General features: G+C 44.7%; 1 protein-coding gene across 2 annotated transcripts in view; it reads right to left on the reverse strand.

The window, feature by feature from the left end:
- Nucleotides 1-17,916, reverse strand: part of LRMDA (leucine rich melanocyte differentiation associated) — a 1,104,731-nt gene that overhangs the window by 481,915 nt on the left and 604,900 nt on the right. The window contains exons 4-5 of one of the 2 annotated variants that reach the window (XM_059053214.2): nt 11,665-11,804; nt 1,254-1,371 (exon numbers count right to left, since the gene is read on the reverse strand). In XM_059053214.2, the coding sequence (XP_058909197.1) occupies nt 1,254-1,371; nt 11,665-11,804 (258 nt within the window). The remainder of the gene's footprint in view (nt 1-1,253; nt 1,372-11,664; nt 11,805-17,916) is intronic. The other variant, XM_067025313.1, reaches the window with a different exon arrangement.

Below are 17,916 nucleotides of genomic sequence, written 5' to 3' on the forward strand. Positions count from 1 at the left end.
AAATTGGTGCCTCCATTAGTAAAACTGTTAACACTTTAATAGCTACAAAGCGAATCACTCAGTTAATTTCCCACATGCTGAAACAGGTAACAATACATTTATCTGCCAGTATTATACTCTCCATATCATATATTTCCACAACTGTTAGCTATTTTATTCAGCATAACGGGAAATAAGTTGCACCTCATGGATTCAGGGAAAGAAAGTGGCCTGAGGTCTGCTGCCAGCTGAGCAACTTGACGGAAGAGGTTTCATTTTTCTGTTTTGGTTCTGTTTGTTTTTTCCTCTTTCCCTCTTAATCACTTCCAATGCATGTGCAGAGTACTCAAAGTCAATCAGTGAGGACAAACGAGACCTCAAGGATTTCTGGGCTAGTGTTTTCAACACATGAGCTAGGATCCCACAGGAAGCGACCGTAGCGCCACAGAGCTCCATGGCAGTGAGGGACCTCCAAAGGGGTCATCAAGTCCATTCCCCAGCCTCAGGCTTCACTGAAGGACCCCAGCTCCTCCCAAGCCCATGTCTTTAATAATCTCCTTGTGTCTGAATCCAAGACCCCAAGCCAAATCTCCCCTGCCTCATCAATGTTGTCATTAAGATGACACCACGTTCAATCCCATGGTCTCGAAGCAGACTCAGCTGGCAAAGCAAAGGTCAGTAAACAGCATTCCCAGGAGCTACATGACGGAAGCACACACCAGTCCCAGATCACATTGTCAGAAAAATCGCCTTCCCTGCCAACAACATTTCCAAGAGCTATCGAGCCCTCACCTGTGGACAAGAGAAAATCACTCTCCCCCAGCTACCCTTTGGTCCCAAGAAAGAAGGGCCTCTTCTGAGGCACTAGAGGAATCCTACCCCCCTGAGAAACAGTAATGCCCAATGCTTTCCTGTTTCTCCTTTCTTAGCTACAGACCTGCAGAGGCCCCACCCCGTAAATAAAACATCTTCCAGGAGGCCCGAAATCCTCCCCAGGAACGTCACCATTGGGCTGTGTATGATGCTGCTTTATTGGTACAAGAGCCATTTGCCTGAAATCACCTTACCAATAAGGTCCCCTAGGCTGGGTCACAGGAAGACCCAGTTTATACCCAGTTCTACTTCTTGTTTGGCCAACAGTATATCCATGGATGAAATCCTGGTGTGAGATCCCTCCTGCATTCTGAACACATAGGAGGACTTCCTCCAGGCTCAAAGAGTACCCAACAGGTGAGGCATAAATCCTTGCAAAGAACATTGAGTAGAGGGCTTACCTTGGGCTTCACCACCTTCATGAACGCCCCTCTGACCAAAGCTTCCTCTCGTTCTTGTTTGGTTACTTTACGAGCATCCAGAAACTTCAAGTTGGGCAGCTTGTGCAGAACAAAGCATCTGGAAGAGAACAGTCAGAGGTAACTCAGGAAGATTGGGGTGACAGCCTCAAACTTTCATGCAATTTGTCTGATGAGCAGGAAACTACACCACTAGGTCTTCAGAAGTTTAGACCTTGGCTCCTGCCTCTCCTCTCTTCTTTCACAAAGAATGAATAACCACTCTTTGGGGAAATCCAAATGGTTCTATTTTACACAGATACACAACTAAACTTTCAAAATATACTCCAATGGTTGCTCTTGACTCAAAGGTAGATACACACACACACACACCTGGATTAGCCAGTAAGATCTTATCAACGTGTTTACCTTCTACCATTCTGAAAAATGGACCCAACATCTTGGCTACACAAGAAGTTCTCAGTGAAAATAACCTACAACCTGATCATACCATTAATGTCACTGCCATTCCTATGGGTCATCTGTATCATTCTCATCTCTGAGATAACAGCAAATCTTCATTTTGAAACTGACACAAGAGACTTTAATTTGCCATCAAGATAATAATAATAACCTGGATAACTTTGGGATAGCAGTAAGAAACACATAGAGCTGAGAAATGCTTCCTTGAGGAATCAAACAGGGGTCTTGAGGACTTTTTTCTCATTATCACTGAGTTACTTCTACACTGGCACTATGAAGATTATCTCCATCAAGGAGAAACAAGGACAGTTGGTTTCTAGGGGATATTAATAGCCCCCAAAATGCTATATGGTCTCCATCTCCCTGGAAAGAGTCTTTGGGATCCGTTACGGCCCCCAAGGATAACCCAATGACTGACCTTTTGTGTGATGAACTATCAAGCAGGTGTATGGAGTTGACAAGAAGACTTGCCTGGCCAGGAGACAGGTACATAAACACATAAATAAATATATAAAAGGTATAGACACCTGCCTATATGTTTCCTTCCTCAATGGTAGTCACCAACCCAGATGCTCTCCATCAAGCCCCAAACTCCATCAATCAAAGGAGCAATTGTTTAGACCCTGTCCTGCTTAGGAAGAAGAGTTGAGGACCCAATGTCAAGAGCAATAAATCATTTCCATGGGAATCTGACTTCTTCTCCCTGTACCCAGCCTCCTCCATATCCACCCATCTTCCAAATCCCAACCCGCAGGAAGTTTTCTCCTGCACCTGCAGCCCGCACTGCTTTCTCCCTTCTCAACACTCCCAGGAGGCATTTTCAGCACCTTGCAATTTAACATTTTGTTTTTTAATTGCTTTGCTGGTGTTCAGTTAATGTCCTCACCTAAACTATAAGCTTTTTGAAGGCAGGCTCCTGTTTTTTTGTGTTTTTTTTTTCCTCACCCTCACACCATTTAGGAAAGTAGCATTAGAACGGACTCCATAAAATACCAGTTCATTTCAGTTGCACAAATATTTCTTAAGCACCTACTACGTGCCAGACCCTAGGTATACAGAGGTGATTACAACATGGTTTCTGCTCTTAAAGAGCATCTTAGTATAATGAGGAAGAAAGACTCACACAAAGAAATTAGAGATCGGCATAGGTAAGTGCCAAGTTTGAGGTTATACACAAAGTAGCTTTGGGAGCACAAAGAAAGAGGGACAGGAAATCTCAAGAAGGCTTCAAAGAACCAAGCCCTACCTAAAGCAGCCCAAGCACTGAGCTTTTTCTCAGTGCACATGTTACTTGGGGTGTGTAGCAGGCCTCCCTCCTCCGCAAAGCCTTGGGTTCCCAAGGCCAGCTTCCCCATTCATCAGATGGTCTCACATCACCCCATGGCCTCACATATGCTTGTCCAGGTAAAAGATTTAGCTGATCACTCAGGTGCCAGAGACAACAGCTTAGAGGCCTCTGATCACAGCCTTCATATCACTTTTTTAAAGTCAAAATACTCTAAATTCTCTTGTGTATCCTTTTCCTCCTCTGAAACTTCCACACCAACATATGAGGTCCTGGAAATTTGACAATCTACTTCCTGCTTCCTCCTTGGCCTCAAACTATGCACTACCTTCTTTCCTGCTTCTCCCTGAGCATTTCCCTCTCCAAACGCCGCCTAAGCTTACCCTAAATTAGAAAAGTTCTACAAAGGCCCAAATGACCTTTCTATGCTCCAGGAGAACTCCCACTGGCCTCAGTCAGTGTCAGAAAAAACTTCCATCTTCTGCTTGTAGCAGCAAAGTCTTGATGACAACAGATTCTTTCAAATAAAGACACGTACAGATGGAAACAATATGTCAGGAGTGACGCTCAAAGGAGTAAAGACACCCACTAAGTGTAGGGTGGGAAAAGATGAATATTCAGGGGAAGAAAACATCAGTATTAGAAAATCAGCCAATGTTTAATGATGGAATGAAAGATGTCTTCACAGGGCTGGCAGGAACCACGGTGACAACAGACAGCACGTTGTCATTTTGCCCCGCTTTGGATCACAGCCCTGAAATCAAAGGAGAGAGAGAGAAGTGCTGGCTTTTAAGCTAGTTAAAAATTTTAGATGACAAAGAGCTGCTGTTTTCAGAGCACTCTTCTTTTAGAACCAAAGAAACACCCATGAAATAGGCTGCCAGTCACCCCTGAAACTAGAGTTGACTTGACTCCCATCCTGTTGGCCAGCCCGGGGTTTCCTGGTGGTCGATGCTTAAAGATGTTTGAGAGGCACTGAGAAGGCTTGTCCCAGATAGTTCAGTCGGAAACTCAGCTCAGGGCCCGAAGTTCGTCTCTTAAGAGATGTCTGCTTTCATTTACTTACACATTCACTCACCCAACAAATAATTATTAAGAAGCTACCACCTGCCAGGAACTGCGCTAGGTACTGAGAATAAGGTGATGCACAAAACAGACAAGGTCTCTACTCTCAACGAGCTTATACTCTAGCACAGTTGTTCTCAAACTTGAGGGGGGCATCAGCGCCCCCCAGATGCCTTGTTGAAACGCATATCGCAGGGCCCCACCCCTAGAGTTTCTGATTCACTACATCCGGAATGAAGTCTCAAATTCACATTCTGATAAGTTCCCAGGTGAGGCTGAGGCTACTAGGCCTGCTGCGAACCACCGTGCAAGTGACAATAACATCACGAGGAATAACAGTTTTGGAATTGTGAGGTTGGTAAGGCCACCAAGAGTCTCCTTCCCAGTTCTGCTAATGGTCTGTCCTGCTCCAATGTCTGTGGTACCCAGCGCCCCGACAGCAGCCATATCTACCAGACCTTCCTGCCCCTTAGTGGTTTGGAACTGGCTCCAAACATTACTGCCAAGAGATAAGTCCAGTGGGCTTTCTGCCTGCCTGTCCCATTCTGACCTTGGGAGATCTATTTCCCTTTGTTCTAGATCATGTCAGGGTGTCAAAAGCTGCAGCTTCAATCCTGAGTCTAATACGAGTTTGCCATAAAAAATACAAGAGGATTCCCGAAGCCACAGAATGAAGGCTTTTACAATATCAATTCAACCCTTGTAAATTTAATCCAGGGTTATTTGTTGCACCAAAATCTCTTTACTGTGATGTATTACTTAGTTACTGGGGTTATCACAGCCATATCCTAAAGTTGCACAGTACATAAAACATTTCAGTTAACAATGCGGGAAGGTTAACTCCCCCAGATAACCTGCAATCACCAGGGCTAGTCCAGATGACATGCCTCTGTCAGCTTCCACGAGCTATTGATGGTTCAATCAGTTTGTTTTGAAGGTAAAGTACAACAAAAGGGCAGTAAACTTATTCAGACTGTCAACAGGGGCTATCGGGAATGGGGCTTGCAGGTAAGTAATTCTGGGTGTTTTAAAGCTATTATCAAACAGCAATGGTTGAAGGAAGAGACAGCTACTAATAACACAGAAGGCAGCCATCATAAACCACTTTATGGCAGAAACCCCCGTCTATAAATCCTGCAGCACCCGGAGACAGCTTCAGATTTATAAAACTGCTTGTTAAGCCAGGGCACTGCTTAATGAAAAGAGATCCGTCTAAGTTCTAAGGCTCACGTCCCCTGCTCCAGAGGGCAATGCCAACTTTCCCGACCTTCCCAAGGTGGCTGGGAGAAAGCCGCAGGGCTGGGAGGGGTAGCGAGTGAAATCAGGGGCCCTCCTGGCTGTGATACGGAAGGTGAGGTTATCAAGAGGAGACCAGGGACCCTGGGAAGGTGTTCCAAGACCCATCTGTCTCTGTCTGCAAACAGATTCTCCAAAAGCGAGAGTCCCACACAGAGCTTTTCGGGCTCTCTCTCTTTTCATAGAGGATGCTCCACTTCCTGAAAGAACTTCTCTTAGGAAGATACCTGTTACCTACAACTGGTAGGGGGGACAAAAGGAACAGCAGAAAGGGTTTTTTTGTTTGTTTATTTGTTTGCTCCCAAATCAATTTTCTCTACCGAAATCCCAAAGCTCTGGCATTTTTCATCTAGACTTCAAAGGGAAGGGAGGGTGCTCTTGTCTTCTGACCACATCTGCTTCCCCGGGGGATCTGGCTGCTCCCCAGGCCCTCTGCACAACCACAGAAACACCAAGACAGACCTCCGATGTCTGCTTCTGGGGCTGGCTGCCATGTTTCATCCCCCGAGGAGACTCTACTCAAGAAACACCAAATTTCCAGATCCTGAGGGAGCTGGATATGGCGTCACTGGGATTTTCCCCACTTCCTTCCTTTCACAGCACTCAATGCTTCTTCCTATTGCTTCCTGCTGCCTTCTTGCTCCCATGCATGGGAAGCGGGGAGACCTGGTGACTGGTGCCCCACCCAGGGGCCCCGAGGGCAGCACGGGGTGATCCATGAACTGCTCTCAAACTTTCACAAAGAGTAACAGAAAAGCGTGGACACGCCAACAAAACATCAAGCTTCTTTGTTCTTGACTGGATGACATGAACCCAGTTTGGTAACACTGCTTACCTCATGCTGATCAAAAGCACTGATCAACAGCTAAATGTCTCTGACGAATTTTAAGAAGTTAGCAGCGGCTTACATGCAGCTTATGGAAGAGACCAAAGCTTTCAAGTGTTGGGCGGCGGGGAGTGGACAAAAGGACGAGAGGGAGGTCTTCCCAACAAAAAGCGTGGGGACTAACCGGGCAGAGGGAAGTGCCCAGGCTCTGGGCATCGCTTGCTGTGTGATTGTGGCTCGGTCTCTGCCACCTTCCTGAGCCTCAATTTCTCCATCTGTGCCACGAAGGGAAAGGGATACATGCTGCCCCAGCCTCTTTTAAGCTTTAGCTGGCTTGAATTCCATGTGCCTCCAAGTTAATTTACAATAAATGCATCCATATCCTCCTTTCTTATTACTCCAATTTCCTTGTCTAACCACTCCCTCACATCTCCAGGTAAAGGAGAACCGTGAGGAAAAGTCAATAAAGACCACAGAGGGATGAACAAACACTGTGAGTGGAGAGACGTCAATGCTCTCTAATGAGCTGAGGTGAGCTCACCTATAGCATTAATGAACGCCTGACAACCGGCCAAGGCCAGCTGACTTCCCTCAGTTCACCGGCAGCACGTTTGAAGTCTCAGTGCAAACAATACACCCACAGGACAGACCAAGGGCCTCGACAGAGGGTCACCAGCAATTACTCTGTGGGCTTCTGTCACTTTGATCTCTGGGTCGTGACCTTTGCTTTCTTGTGATCTTCAAAGCCCAGATTGCAGATTAGCTGGAGAATGCTCACTGGGTTATGTAAGCCACAAGTTTTACAGCTCCTCTACGGCTGGGAAATGGTGGTAACCCAGGACGGCCAGCAGTCGATGGCAGGCCCCTCCCTCCTTCCCCTTGGCTGAGTGAGACAGACACTGGGCAGGCCCCAGGGCTGCTCCCTGGGAGGCAACAAAGAAAGGGTGTCACGTTTTAAATAATTTCAAGTTGTAAGGAATACAGAGGGGCCTACTGAGGAGGAGGGAGGAAGGAGAAGCCAACCGGAGATTGGAGTGGCAAGAGAGAATGAAGGATTTAGTGACAGAAGGGTTTAGTGGAGGAAGGAACACTAAGAGACCATGAGACCAACTCCCGTATTTGATGCCTGAGGTCTAGCACTTGTGCACCATTGACTTCCACTCTACTGTCTTTCCTGCAGTAAGAGGAAAGAAAAGGATGACAAAGGAAGACAAGAAATACACCGTCCTGGGCATCCAAGCTCCCCAGACTTGAGTTATTGTCTGGCCAGTATTCGAGTCCACCGGAGGCCCCAAGGGGATCCTTAGTGAAGTGGTGGTTCCCCGGCTCAGCTCGGCTTCCCCATCCTTTCCTGCCCCAGTCCTGAAGGCTGCTGGACCTTCAGGTCCACCACCACCATTCAACATGCACCTCCATTCAACATTCATTCCAAAATAGCAGCCCACTGTGGACCCATGGCAAAGCAAGGGCAGGTTTCGGCGCCTGTAATAACGTGGCAATGGACGTATTCCAGCTAAGAGCTGTGAGGAACGGCACAGAGAAACCCAGGCTCGGTTTAGTTCCTGCCCCGGCAGGACCAGGGCACCGCTCAACAACTTGGGAGCACGTTCATGCTCACTCACGGATTTAAGGGGCCCATTTTACTGTTGGGACGTGTGCCAAGAAAATCCAACTGGGTGCAGAGGGGTAAGTGAGGAATGAAAAGGGGTGATGTGGGGGGGGAGGGGAGGAAAGCATCAGTAGAAACTGAAGCAACTGCGGGGCCATTTCCAATAGCTCCATAAACCTGGTCACTTCCCATTTCTGGCCCAGTGGTTGTCCACCATGTGACCTGAAACTGGACTGACCTCTCTGAAATCAACATATCTCATGGAAATGAAACAAAAGACGTACTTGTTTTGATGTATGGTTGGGTGACATATTATAAATATTAAATCACATAACCACAGAGGATGCCAATCAATGTGAAATTTTTTTAGACAGCACTAAATGAACCATGGGTTCTTGCTTCTGAATACCCTCCTTTAAGGCTCCTACTACTGCTTAAATGATTAATAGAAGACATATTGTCAGAAAATGTACTTAAAGCGAAAAACAGTAAACTGTAGAAATATCATTCATTTTCTAAGCAATTTTCGAGTGAAAATGTCCTATAAATTTACATAGAGGCCCTACTATTAGGCTCTGGGTAACAGCTAGAAGGAAGGCTGACCTCACGCTTTGTGGATAAAGGGCCAGGAAAACATTTTACCGAAAGGAAACGAATGGTGGCTACACTGTTTTGTAGAAACCCAAATGCCACAGGAATTCAGGATTCAGAAGTCTTACTGGGAAACTGTAAAATTTCTCAGGGGCATATGAAGCACAGACTCCAGGATGAACAAAGCAGGGCTGCTTACAGACCATAGAACAGAACTGCCTCATCCACCCATTCGTCTCACCCAAATGCAAGGGTGACGGTGCTTGTTAAAGCAGAAATAAAAAATCTAGAATTGCTAGAGAACAGGCCTGCCACTCCACTCAAGCATCAGAGGCCGTGCAGTCGATGTATAACTGCATGGGCCCACATTGAACGTTCCCTCCACTGTTCTTAGTTCCCGCTTCTCTCAGAGGGTGCACATTTTGCCGGTGTGGTGGGTGACTTACAGACTTTCTAAGGTAGTTCTGACCAGATGTGATTTCGGCTGTGTGTGGCCTCTAGAATCCAGCTCCTCATAGCAACCTTGACATATGTGCACTAACACACAGCCTCCCCAGCCCCAGCCCTCCACGGCTTCCAGGGGTTAACAGACCTGGAGTGGGGAAGGTATGCCTGGAGGGTACCCAGGCCAGCCCAGGAGAAGGATCACTCTTCTACAATCAAGCCCTCCCCAAAGAATCAAGACCCAACGACCAACACTTGGGTAGATTCTGAAGGATAGTTCCTTGCTTGTTAACTGCATTTGTTGACATCCAAGTGGATCTAATTCTAAATAGGCAGTGGACACCCAAGGTGCCCAAAGGGCCCTGCATTTCTCTACAAGTACTCAGCTTCTCAGATGGAACAGTAATTTCAAGCCACCTCCTGTAAACAGTCACCAAGTCCCTATTACACAGCCAGCACTACTTTCAGTATTGATAAGGCTTCAAAGGGCAAGAAGACACAGTCCTGACCTTCTGGAAGCCATTCTCTGGATGTCGACATATATGAAACAGTCAGAGAAATATACATGATGGAATATATAAAATGGTATGAGATGGTCAAAGGGGAACTGTAACTGCTTGGGAGGACAGTATCTCAGAACACCAGAGCCGACAGGGACTTTAAGTACCCCTTAGTCCAGTAGTTCTTGACTGAGCATCAAAGTCACCTATTGACTATTTTGTTGCATTTGGCACTAAATGAATCAAAACGCCTTGGATGATTCACAAGTATAGCCTTGGTTAAGGGTCACTGATCTAAACTGTCCTCCCCATTTTAAAGGTCCCACTGGCAAAGCTGGACTCCACATCAGATCTTTTGATCTGACCCCTTACACCATGGATCTAAGTAGTTTTTCCAATGCGACTAGTTACAATAACAACAAAAATAGCATTAGCTTTTCTTTTTCCTTTAGAACCTTCTCTTTGCGACTGAATAGAGTAAGGTGGAGTGGGAGATTTTCCTCCCTCTATTACTCTCATTCCAAAAAAAAATGCACCTACAGTTCAATTCACATATAACTCCATGAATAACTGAATGAAAGAATTAATGTGTGTGAATGTGTGCATACACACATATACACACATGCATGTATATGTACATATATAAAATTTACTGGGCGATTTTAAAGCATTAAAACCAGAAATCTAAAGAAAAAGGTCAAAAAACAAACGAGAATTTCCCAAACAATTCTTGGTTTACTAAAAATGTTAACTGAGAGAACTTTCTTGTACCTCCTGACCCTTCCAAGATATATCTTATAATAAGTTGCTGCCAGAAGATAAAATGTTTTAAATGATCCCTTCATAGCTGAAATCAAGCTGTTAAATTACTCAAAGTTGATAAGAGTAACTGTTAAAGAAGAAAATTAAGTTCTAAGTGATTAACTTAACAGGTTGATTTAGAAATTTTAACTATTCACTCCCTGGATATTAACCATATTTCTCCTAATAGAAATCATATTCAAATCGACAGTATCACATCCCAAATAAAAATCTTCATGAGGAAAAAAGATTTAGTGCATTTCTTTTGAAGTAGGGATAGAGCTTTATTCTAAGATGGCTTAAAAATAGTCTAAGATTCCTACAAAATTCTTCCCAGTAAAGAAGTACAGCTGAATTTCTGCTGTACTCTTGCTAACATTATATGTATATGTATGTTTTTTTAACATACAATGTTCAATAACCTTCACTATTTCTTACAGATTGCCTTTATATAAAATGTATGCCCTCAACTACATTCCTTCGTGGGTCACCACAGATTTAAAAATCTGAACCCCAATAGAACCAGTTCCTCTTGAACCATTATCCTTTCTCCCCAATCCTCCCAAACTTATTTTCCAGTAGCCCTACCTGCCTTATACTTCCTTCCTTCCTCCCTCCCTCCCTCCTTCCCACATTGATTCGTCAGGTGGGGTGTTAATGAGAGCTCACATCATAATGGAGAGAAAAGCTACACTACACATATGAAAAGATCATTCAAAACATTTACAAAACAATAATCAAGAACAAGAGTGTATAGAATTCCAAGTGTAGAGGAAAAATGAGTTTAGTAAAATGGGTTAGATCAAAAAGACTCCCTAAAGAGAAGTGAGTTTGGATCAGGTATTTCAAAGCAGATGGTTCAGAAGTTGAGAGAAGAAAAAACAGCATTTCTACCTGGAGCCCATCAAATCCCATAGTTGGTAGACACGGAGGCATAGCTTTATGGAACAAAGCCATATGCCTCATGGGATTTCCTCTTGGGGTTGTATATAAGCTCCCTAAACCTTTGTGAGAAGTACCCTCTCTCTAAATAGTGACTCAGAAGCAGACAGAAAGATCTTACGACAAGGAGCAGGGGCCAGCAAAAAATAGCCCACGGGTCTAACCTGGCCTGCTGCATGTTTTTGTAAATAAAGTTTTATTGGAACGTGGCACTGCCTATTCATTTACCAACTGTTCATTGCTACTTACGCACTATAATGGAAGAGTTGAACAGTTGCAACAGAGAACATATGACCTTCAAAGAATAAAATATTTAATATCCAGCCCTTTACAAAAAAGTTTGTCAATGCCTGGCCTATGCCACACAACAGCTTTTCATGTTTCTTGACGCTGGTTACCCTCAATGAAGGGAGACCCTGGCTATAGGGTACCCAAGGGGGAAAGTTTAATACAGCATGAAGGGGCCACTGATACTTACCAGACATCTACTATGCACCGCAGGATACAATATTATCTCCCCAAAGATGTCATTTTTCCCTTCTCACACCATGCTCAAACCCCTAGATACCCACCTGTATCTCTTGTAATCTTCCTCATCCTTTTCCAGGCTGACTAGCTCGTTGGGACATGCCACATTTCCCAGCAGGCTGAGGTACTCCAGAGCTGGTGTTGCTTCTGCCAGATGATCAAGCAGGCACTCTAAGTCAGTGATGTGACAAAGGTTAAGGATCTTGATCCAGAAAGACAAAAGGCTTAGCTAGGAGCACAGACCATACCTGACAGGCACAGCCTAGCAGCTGACTGAGTCCTGTCTGCTCCCAGGACAAGACGAGGGTGAGGGTTGAAATCAACTTGCTGTGGGTGTCTGGCATGGCTAGTTTTTCCCTCCTACTGTTTGGGACACAGCCCAGCTTTTCCCTGGGCAGGTGAGGTTAAGTCAAGATCACTTAAGAAAGAATGAATGAGCTTAATTGTTTCATTGTACTTTTCTTTCCTATATAGTTCTATTTTTGTTTTAAGTGATGAACGGTAGATTCCACGTAGTAAAATATTTTACAATATGCAGCTCCATAAAACTTTATTTTTTCTAGTAATGAAAGCAAGACATTACTTCCAAAGGCCTCATCAGAAATATATTTGTTCTCCTATAGGGAGAAATTCATCATTAAAACGTGGGAATGGCATGGACGCAAACAGGGATTAGCAGCATCTGGTACGATCTGACCGTCTCTTGTGGAGCTAAGCACTGCTCAGTGGCCTCACCAGTGGCAATAAGACACTGGATTGGGTGAAAAGGAGAACTAAGCTAGGAGGAGAAGACAAACAGTTAGGACAGTTTTAGTGAAGCCAGGGAGGTCAGAAAGCATTTCCTGAGGATCTGTTGTGAAATCAATATTCCATGAAGGAGAGAATAAAAAAGAAAAGGAGGGGCAGAGTGGTGAGAGTATTCCATGATCCATCACCTCAGTGGGACCCACTGTTGGGTCAAGATAAACACTGAGACTCCAAACCAAATAAGGCAAGAGTCATAGATGCAGGGAATCACAGGCATTGGGAAGGACTAGTCCACACATCAGCTCCCAAGCCACATACAGAGAGCTGAGCCCTAGGCAAGCTGAGGCAGCAGGTTGTGAACAGAGGCATGAGTACCAGGGGCCCATCAATGGGAAGAGTTAGCCAGTATCAGCAGAGAGAACGGGGTCCTTGCCAGCGAATGCATGCCAGCAGAGCATACAGGGGCTAAACACATGATGGTGGAGGCAGCACACAAGAGTCAAAGACTCAGCATACCGTTTCCAGGAGAAAACAAAAATGAAATAAAAGGGCTGCCCTCACTCTGTGACGATGCTCTCTAACCGTGGGATGTCATCCCAGTTTTCTCATACTTCAGCTTGTCCGCTGAACTCCAAATCCAACCCATGTCTGAATCCAGTCCCTAACATATCTGCCAAAGGATCACCACAAGGAAGCTCATTCTACCTCTAACAACCATAAGAAGAGAGTTTTTCTTTCCCCAGGGATGGAATCTTCCTCGAATTCCCACCCACTGACTCAATTTAGCTACTTGGGAGTCACAAAGAGTAAGTCATTCCTGTCTTCCATGTGATGGCCCTTCAGATGGTTGAAGCTCACATATCTTCCTTCAACCTTATATTTTCCAAACTAAGTTCCTTCAAGCACTGTTCATATACAAGCTACGTCAACATCATATACAAGAACAAGCACCGGACCCTGGGAGGGAGCAAGACCAAGACAATGAAAAGGCAAGCTCACAAGCCAAAGAGGGGAAAACTAGTTAAAGAGGGTCCAAGCATCCTCATCCATTGTGGGTTTCCATTTGCCAGCGTCACCCCCCATTCCCTAAACAAAGACAGGACAATGGACAACAAAGTATCAATCTTTCAAATCTTCAACCGATGACATCCAGGAATGACCACAAAGGATCGCTGGAATGAGGGTGATGGGAAAAGGAGCACATGGAAAAGATGAGAAAGGAGGTCCCACCAAGGAGGTAAGCTTGAAATACAGCAGGTTTAAGCGGCCAGGAGTCAAAACATTAATGTATTTCATCACCCAAGACAAAACACACTTACTACTTCTTGAAGTTCAGTCACCACACTCTTTAAGAAAATCATTTAAATAAAACCAATTAAAATGACAGTGAACAATTTCAGCGAAAACTTGCCTTTTCCAGCAGGTTCTATCTTTGGATCCTTCACAGTCATTACCAATACATTAAAAAAAGAAAAGAAAAAAAAATGGAATCTTGCCAGTACTCTACAAGTGCTGCCCTTCAACCCAGGCAGAGGCACCTCAGGGGCCCCCATGCTTTGGAGTGTCTTCCTCAAAAATTTTTCAGTCGTACTTCAGTACCAGGACTGCCTAGGGGCCAACAGCATCATTCAGGTTGGATACCCCATGCCTTCACTTGGACCTGCATGGGCCTCAGCCCCAGTCCTGGTTTCTCCCGTTCAAGGTTCTCTCCAATCCTCTGCCCCACACACAGGGGACCCACCAGATGCTCCAAGGAGCAGTAAGACTCATGCCCACCAGGTCGTCCAGAAGCCTCAACCAGGTGCTAGTTCTAGGGGGGCAGCCAGACAGCTGATCACTCTTGCTCGCTGGCGCAGTATTTCTTTTGTGAGACCGCAAGAGAGTAGGCTGCCAAAATGGCGCTGATGTGTTGACGTGAGGTGATTAGAAGTATTTATGTGGACAACGGCCCTAGAGAACCCAGGGGAAGCCCTTTCTGCTATGGACAGCAAAGTCCAGGCCAAACCTATTTCCCTCTTAGAGACAAATTCCTTAAAGCTGCCCCTTTTCTTCATCTACTGCATGAAGGTGAGAACGTGAAGGAATGGAACTCAAAACTGGCAAGATCTTCAAGTTAGGGAAACACTGGGCAACGGAGTTGGCTTGAAGTCCCAGTCATGCCTCAACATTCAGTGACTAGTTATGGGAAGCCTTGCATTCTACCGTCCAGGGAAGTAGGCCCAGTCTCATGTGAGTTAATCTTCATATGTAAACGTGCCACAGAGCTAACAGAGCTTGTGCGTGAGGGCTGCACGCTCACATAGGCCCTTTCCAGGGTCCCGGGAAAGGCCCTGGTAATAGAGTCACATGGACACATATTTTCATGAAACCTGCAAATGTAGGTTACTTGCACCACAATCAGTTAAGAGCATTGTCTTTCTCTGGTAGGACTTCTTCTGTCACACTTCTGCTTGAATAGGATGATGCTGGAGTAGCTGTGGGAACTCTGGGGACCTAAGAGGAAATGGTGAAGGAGTGGCATTGAATTAGGATTCAGTGGATCTGTTTCTGTGGTTTGTAGTCATTTCTGTGTCTGTTACTACAACAGCACCAGTAGGAATGGTTTGCAGTGATATTTCTACTACCCACCATGCTGACACACACATGTGGGGACCAACATAAAAACGACGATAAAACAGTTAATGAACTTATCAATTCAGAGAATATTTAATATTAAGATGCTGAGTATGTATACACACACGCACTCAAACACAACTAACTTGAAATGTCTTGAAATCTTTTAGCTCATAGACGAGAGAAATGTGTAAGAGTTTTCCCAAAATTTAGTAATTCTAAAACTTTTACCAATAATTCAGTGGTGAAATTACCAATTATGAATGGTGAAACTGAAAGAAACATCCCTAAATATTAAAAACGAAAATCAATTTTCAATTAGATGGAATTATCTACTCTCTATAGAAAACACTACACAATTTATTTACATAATGAACTTATAAGGGAATCTGCAGAAAAGAAATAGAAAAAAGATCTTATACAGATACATTTAGTATAAAGGAGATTGTTTTCTAAATATTTTAATGTGCAGTATCCATCAATCTAAAAAATTTTTAATTTGCTTTGATGTATTTTTTTATTCCAAATAAACATTCATCTTCATACCTAATTTTGCATTTGTAATTATAGTCTTTGCCTTTAAGAGGGCCTCCTCAAATTATGCAAGCTTCATACTTTACAAAATCTGGATCCACACATTAACAGGAGGCCATGGAGAGGCAGACTCATCTGAATGTCTTGATCATGGGAATTTCTTGGGCAAAGGGTCTGCAGGCTTCAGGAAGCTTCAGCCACCCTATGCCAATGAATCCAAGAAGTGCTGGATTCCTTGGAGCCTCAGAGCCTGCCTCCTTTAGGATATTTTGTGAGGCAGAAGCGATTCCTTCCCCCTAAGCCTTCCAACTACCCACTAAATGATCATTTGGGCTGGGCCAGGTGGTCCCCCCAAATCCACACTGTGAGAAATCACTAGCACCTACTCCGCGGATGCTCTGGACCAGAACATCATCATCATGTTGATACCACCATTGGAGGATGACACGCAAGAAGAAATTTTACTTGGTTTCTTTGTCTCCTGGGTCAGTAAGGACAAGCACAGCCCTGTCTTGCCTGATTGCGAGCTCAGAGACAGAACTTGCCACATTCTTTTCTGTCAAGTTGCAGAGAAAATTAACCAGAGTCAATCAGCGGAGGGAACTTGGTGTCCCTGGTTAACCAAGACTACCTCAGTGGAGCCACTTTCAGGGATTCTCTGAAGGGTGGTTTCATTTTTTTCTCCTTTTTAAAATGTGAAGCTATCTGGCACAGTTTCAACTCTCTCCAGCTGCATTCTCAGCACACACCTGGTTTCCTTCATCAAGTCTTCTCCAGAGCACTTGCCATTTAGATTTTTTTCAGTGTTGTCTACAGAAAGTTGCCACTGCAGAGCCCAGCTGTCATGGCTAGGCTTGCCAATGGAGATTTTCTGCAGAGGGCCCAAGATCAAAGCCACATCTTGCCTTGAAAGTTTGGAGCCCGAGGGAGGAGGGGAATCTCATGGTGTCACGTCCAGTTGCACAGGTCTGAAGCTGCTTCCCGGGTGATAATGGGTACGTACCTCTCTCTGTGCTCAGCTCCAGGTCAAAGGGCAGCACCTGTGACCACTGCAGTATTTCAACCACAGCTTATCCTGACAGAAGATTTTCAAATGCTAAACAGTCTACATGGCATGTATGATTCACACCCACACGTGTCAGAAATATTATCACATCCAGAAAACAATTAAGAAAACTATGGTCAGGACTTCCCTGGTGGCGCAGTGGTTACGAATCCGCCTGCCAATGCAGGGGACATGGGTTCGAGCCCTGGTCCGGGAAGATCCCACATGCCACAGAGCAACTAAGCCCATGCGCCACAACTACTGAGCCTGCACTGTAGAGCCCAAGAGCCACAACTACTGAGCCCACGTGCCACAACTACCAAAGCCCGCATGCCTAGAGCCTGTGCTCCGCCACAACAGGAGCCATTGCAGTGAGAAGCCTGCGCACCGCAACGAAGAGTAGCCCCCGCTCACTGCAACTAGAGAAAGCCCGCGCACAGCAACGAAGACCCAATGCAGCCAAAAATAAATAAATTAGTTAATTGTAAAAAAAAAAAAAAAAAAAAAGATACTTCTAAAAACAAAAAAGAAAACTATGGTCAAAGGTCACACAGTCTCTAAATGGCCAAGTCTATACTCAAACCTAGGCCCTATAAAGTGATACTTCTCATCATTTCCTAACACAAAAAGGAGAATTTAAAACACTGAAAAATGAGGGGTCATATGCTTTTGTGGGATATCATGAGGTTCTGTCATCCAGCTGTGCTCTGTACCTCAGTTGCTTTCAATTTGGGCTTATTCATTTAAGGCATCGAGGCTTTGGCTAACAGTTAAGTGTTCAAAGAACTTGTAAAGTTTTGGGGTGTTTAAGTGATTTCATATATCTATATAAAATGCCATTACAATCTCTCAACAATACTTCCAAATGTGTGATACCCAGTTTACAGGTACAGACCCTTCCCCAAGACGACACGGTAAGTTGCTATGGGAACTCAAGTCTGGCCTTCTAACTCCACGCACTGGTTTCCTTACCACAGCCCAGCTGTGTAACATATAGCATTATTCTTTATTCCTTTTGGCACTATAATCCATACTGCCTCTTCATACATGTGCTTAAGCAAAGAGAAACAGAAAATAAAGAAATGAAGTGTGATTTAAAATGAAGTCAGCTTATCACCTTTCCCCTACCCACCTCCAAAAGGCAAGTGGGAGAGAATAATTTGATTGTGCAAAGGTTAACTATCTATATTTTCCTGACATTTCTGTTGTTCCCTTACTTAGGATTGAGTATTCAGACATGATATGGCTGAGACTGTCCATACTCGTGGGTGAGCAAGAAGGAGAGAGTGTGAAAATATGAGTGTTGAGGAGAGGAAGTCAACTCCATGGCCAGTGACCACGGGACTAGTCCAAACAA

This window comes from Kogia breviceps, chromosome 2, assembly GCF_026419965.1.
Source record: "Kogia breviceps isolate mKogBre1 chromosome 2, mKogBre1 haplotype 1, whole genome shotgun sequence".
Lineage (NCBI taxonomy): Eukaryota > Metazoa > Chordata > Mammalia > Artiodactyla > Physeteridae > Kogia > Kogia breviceps.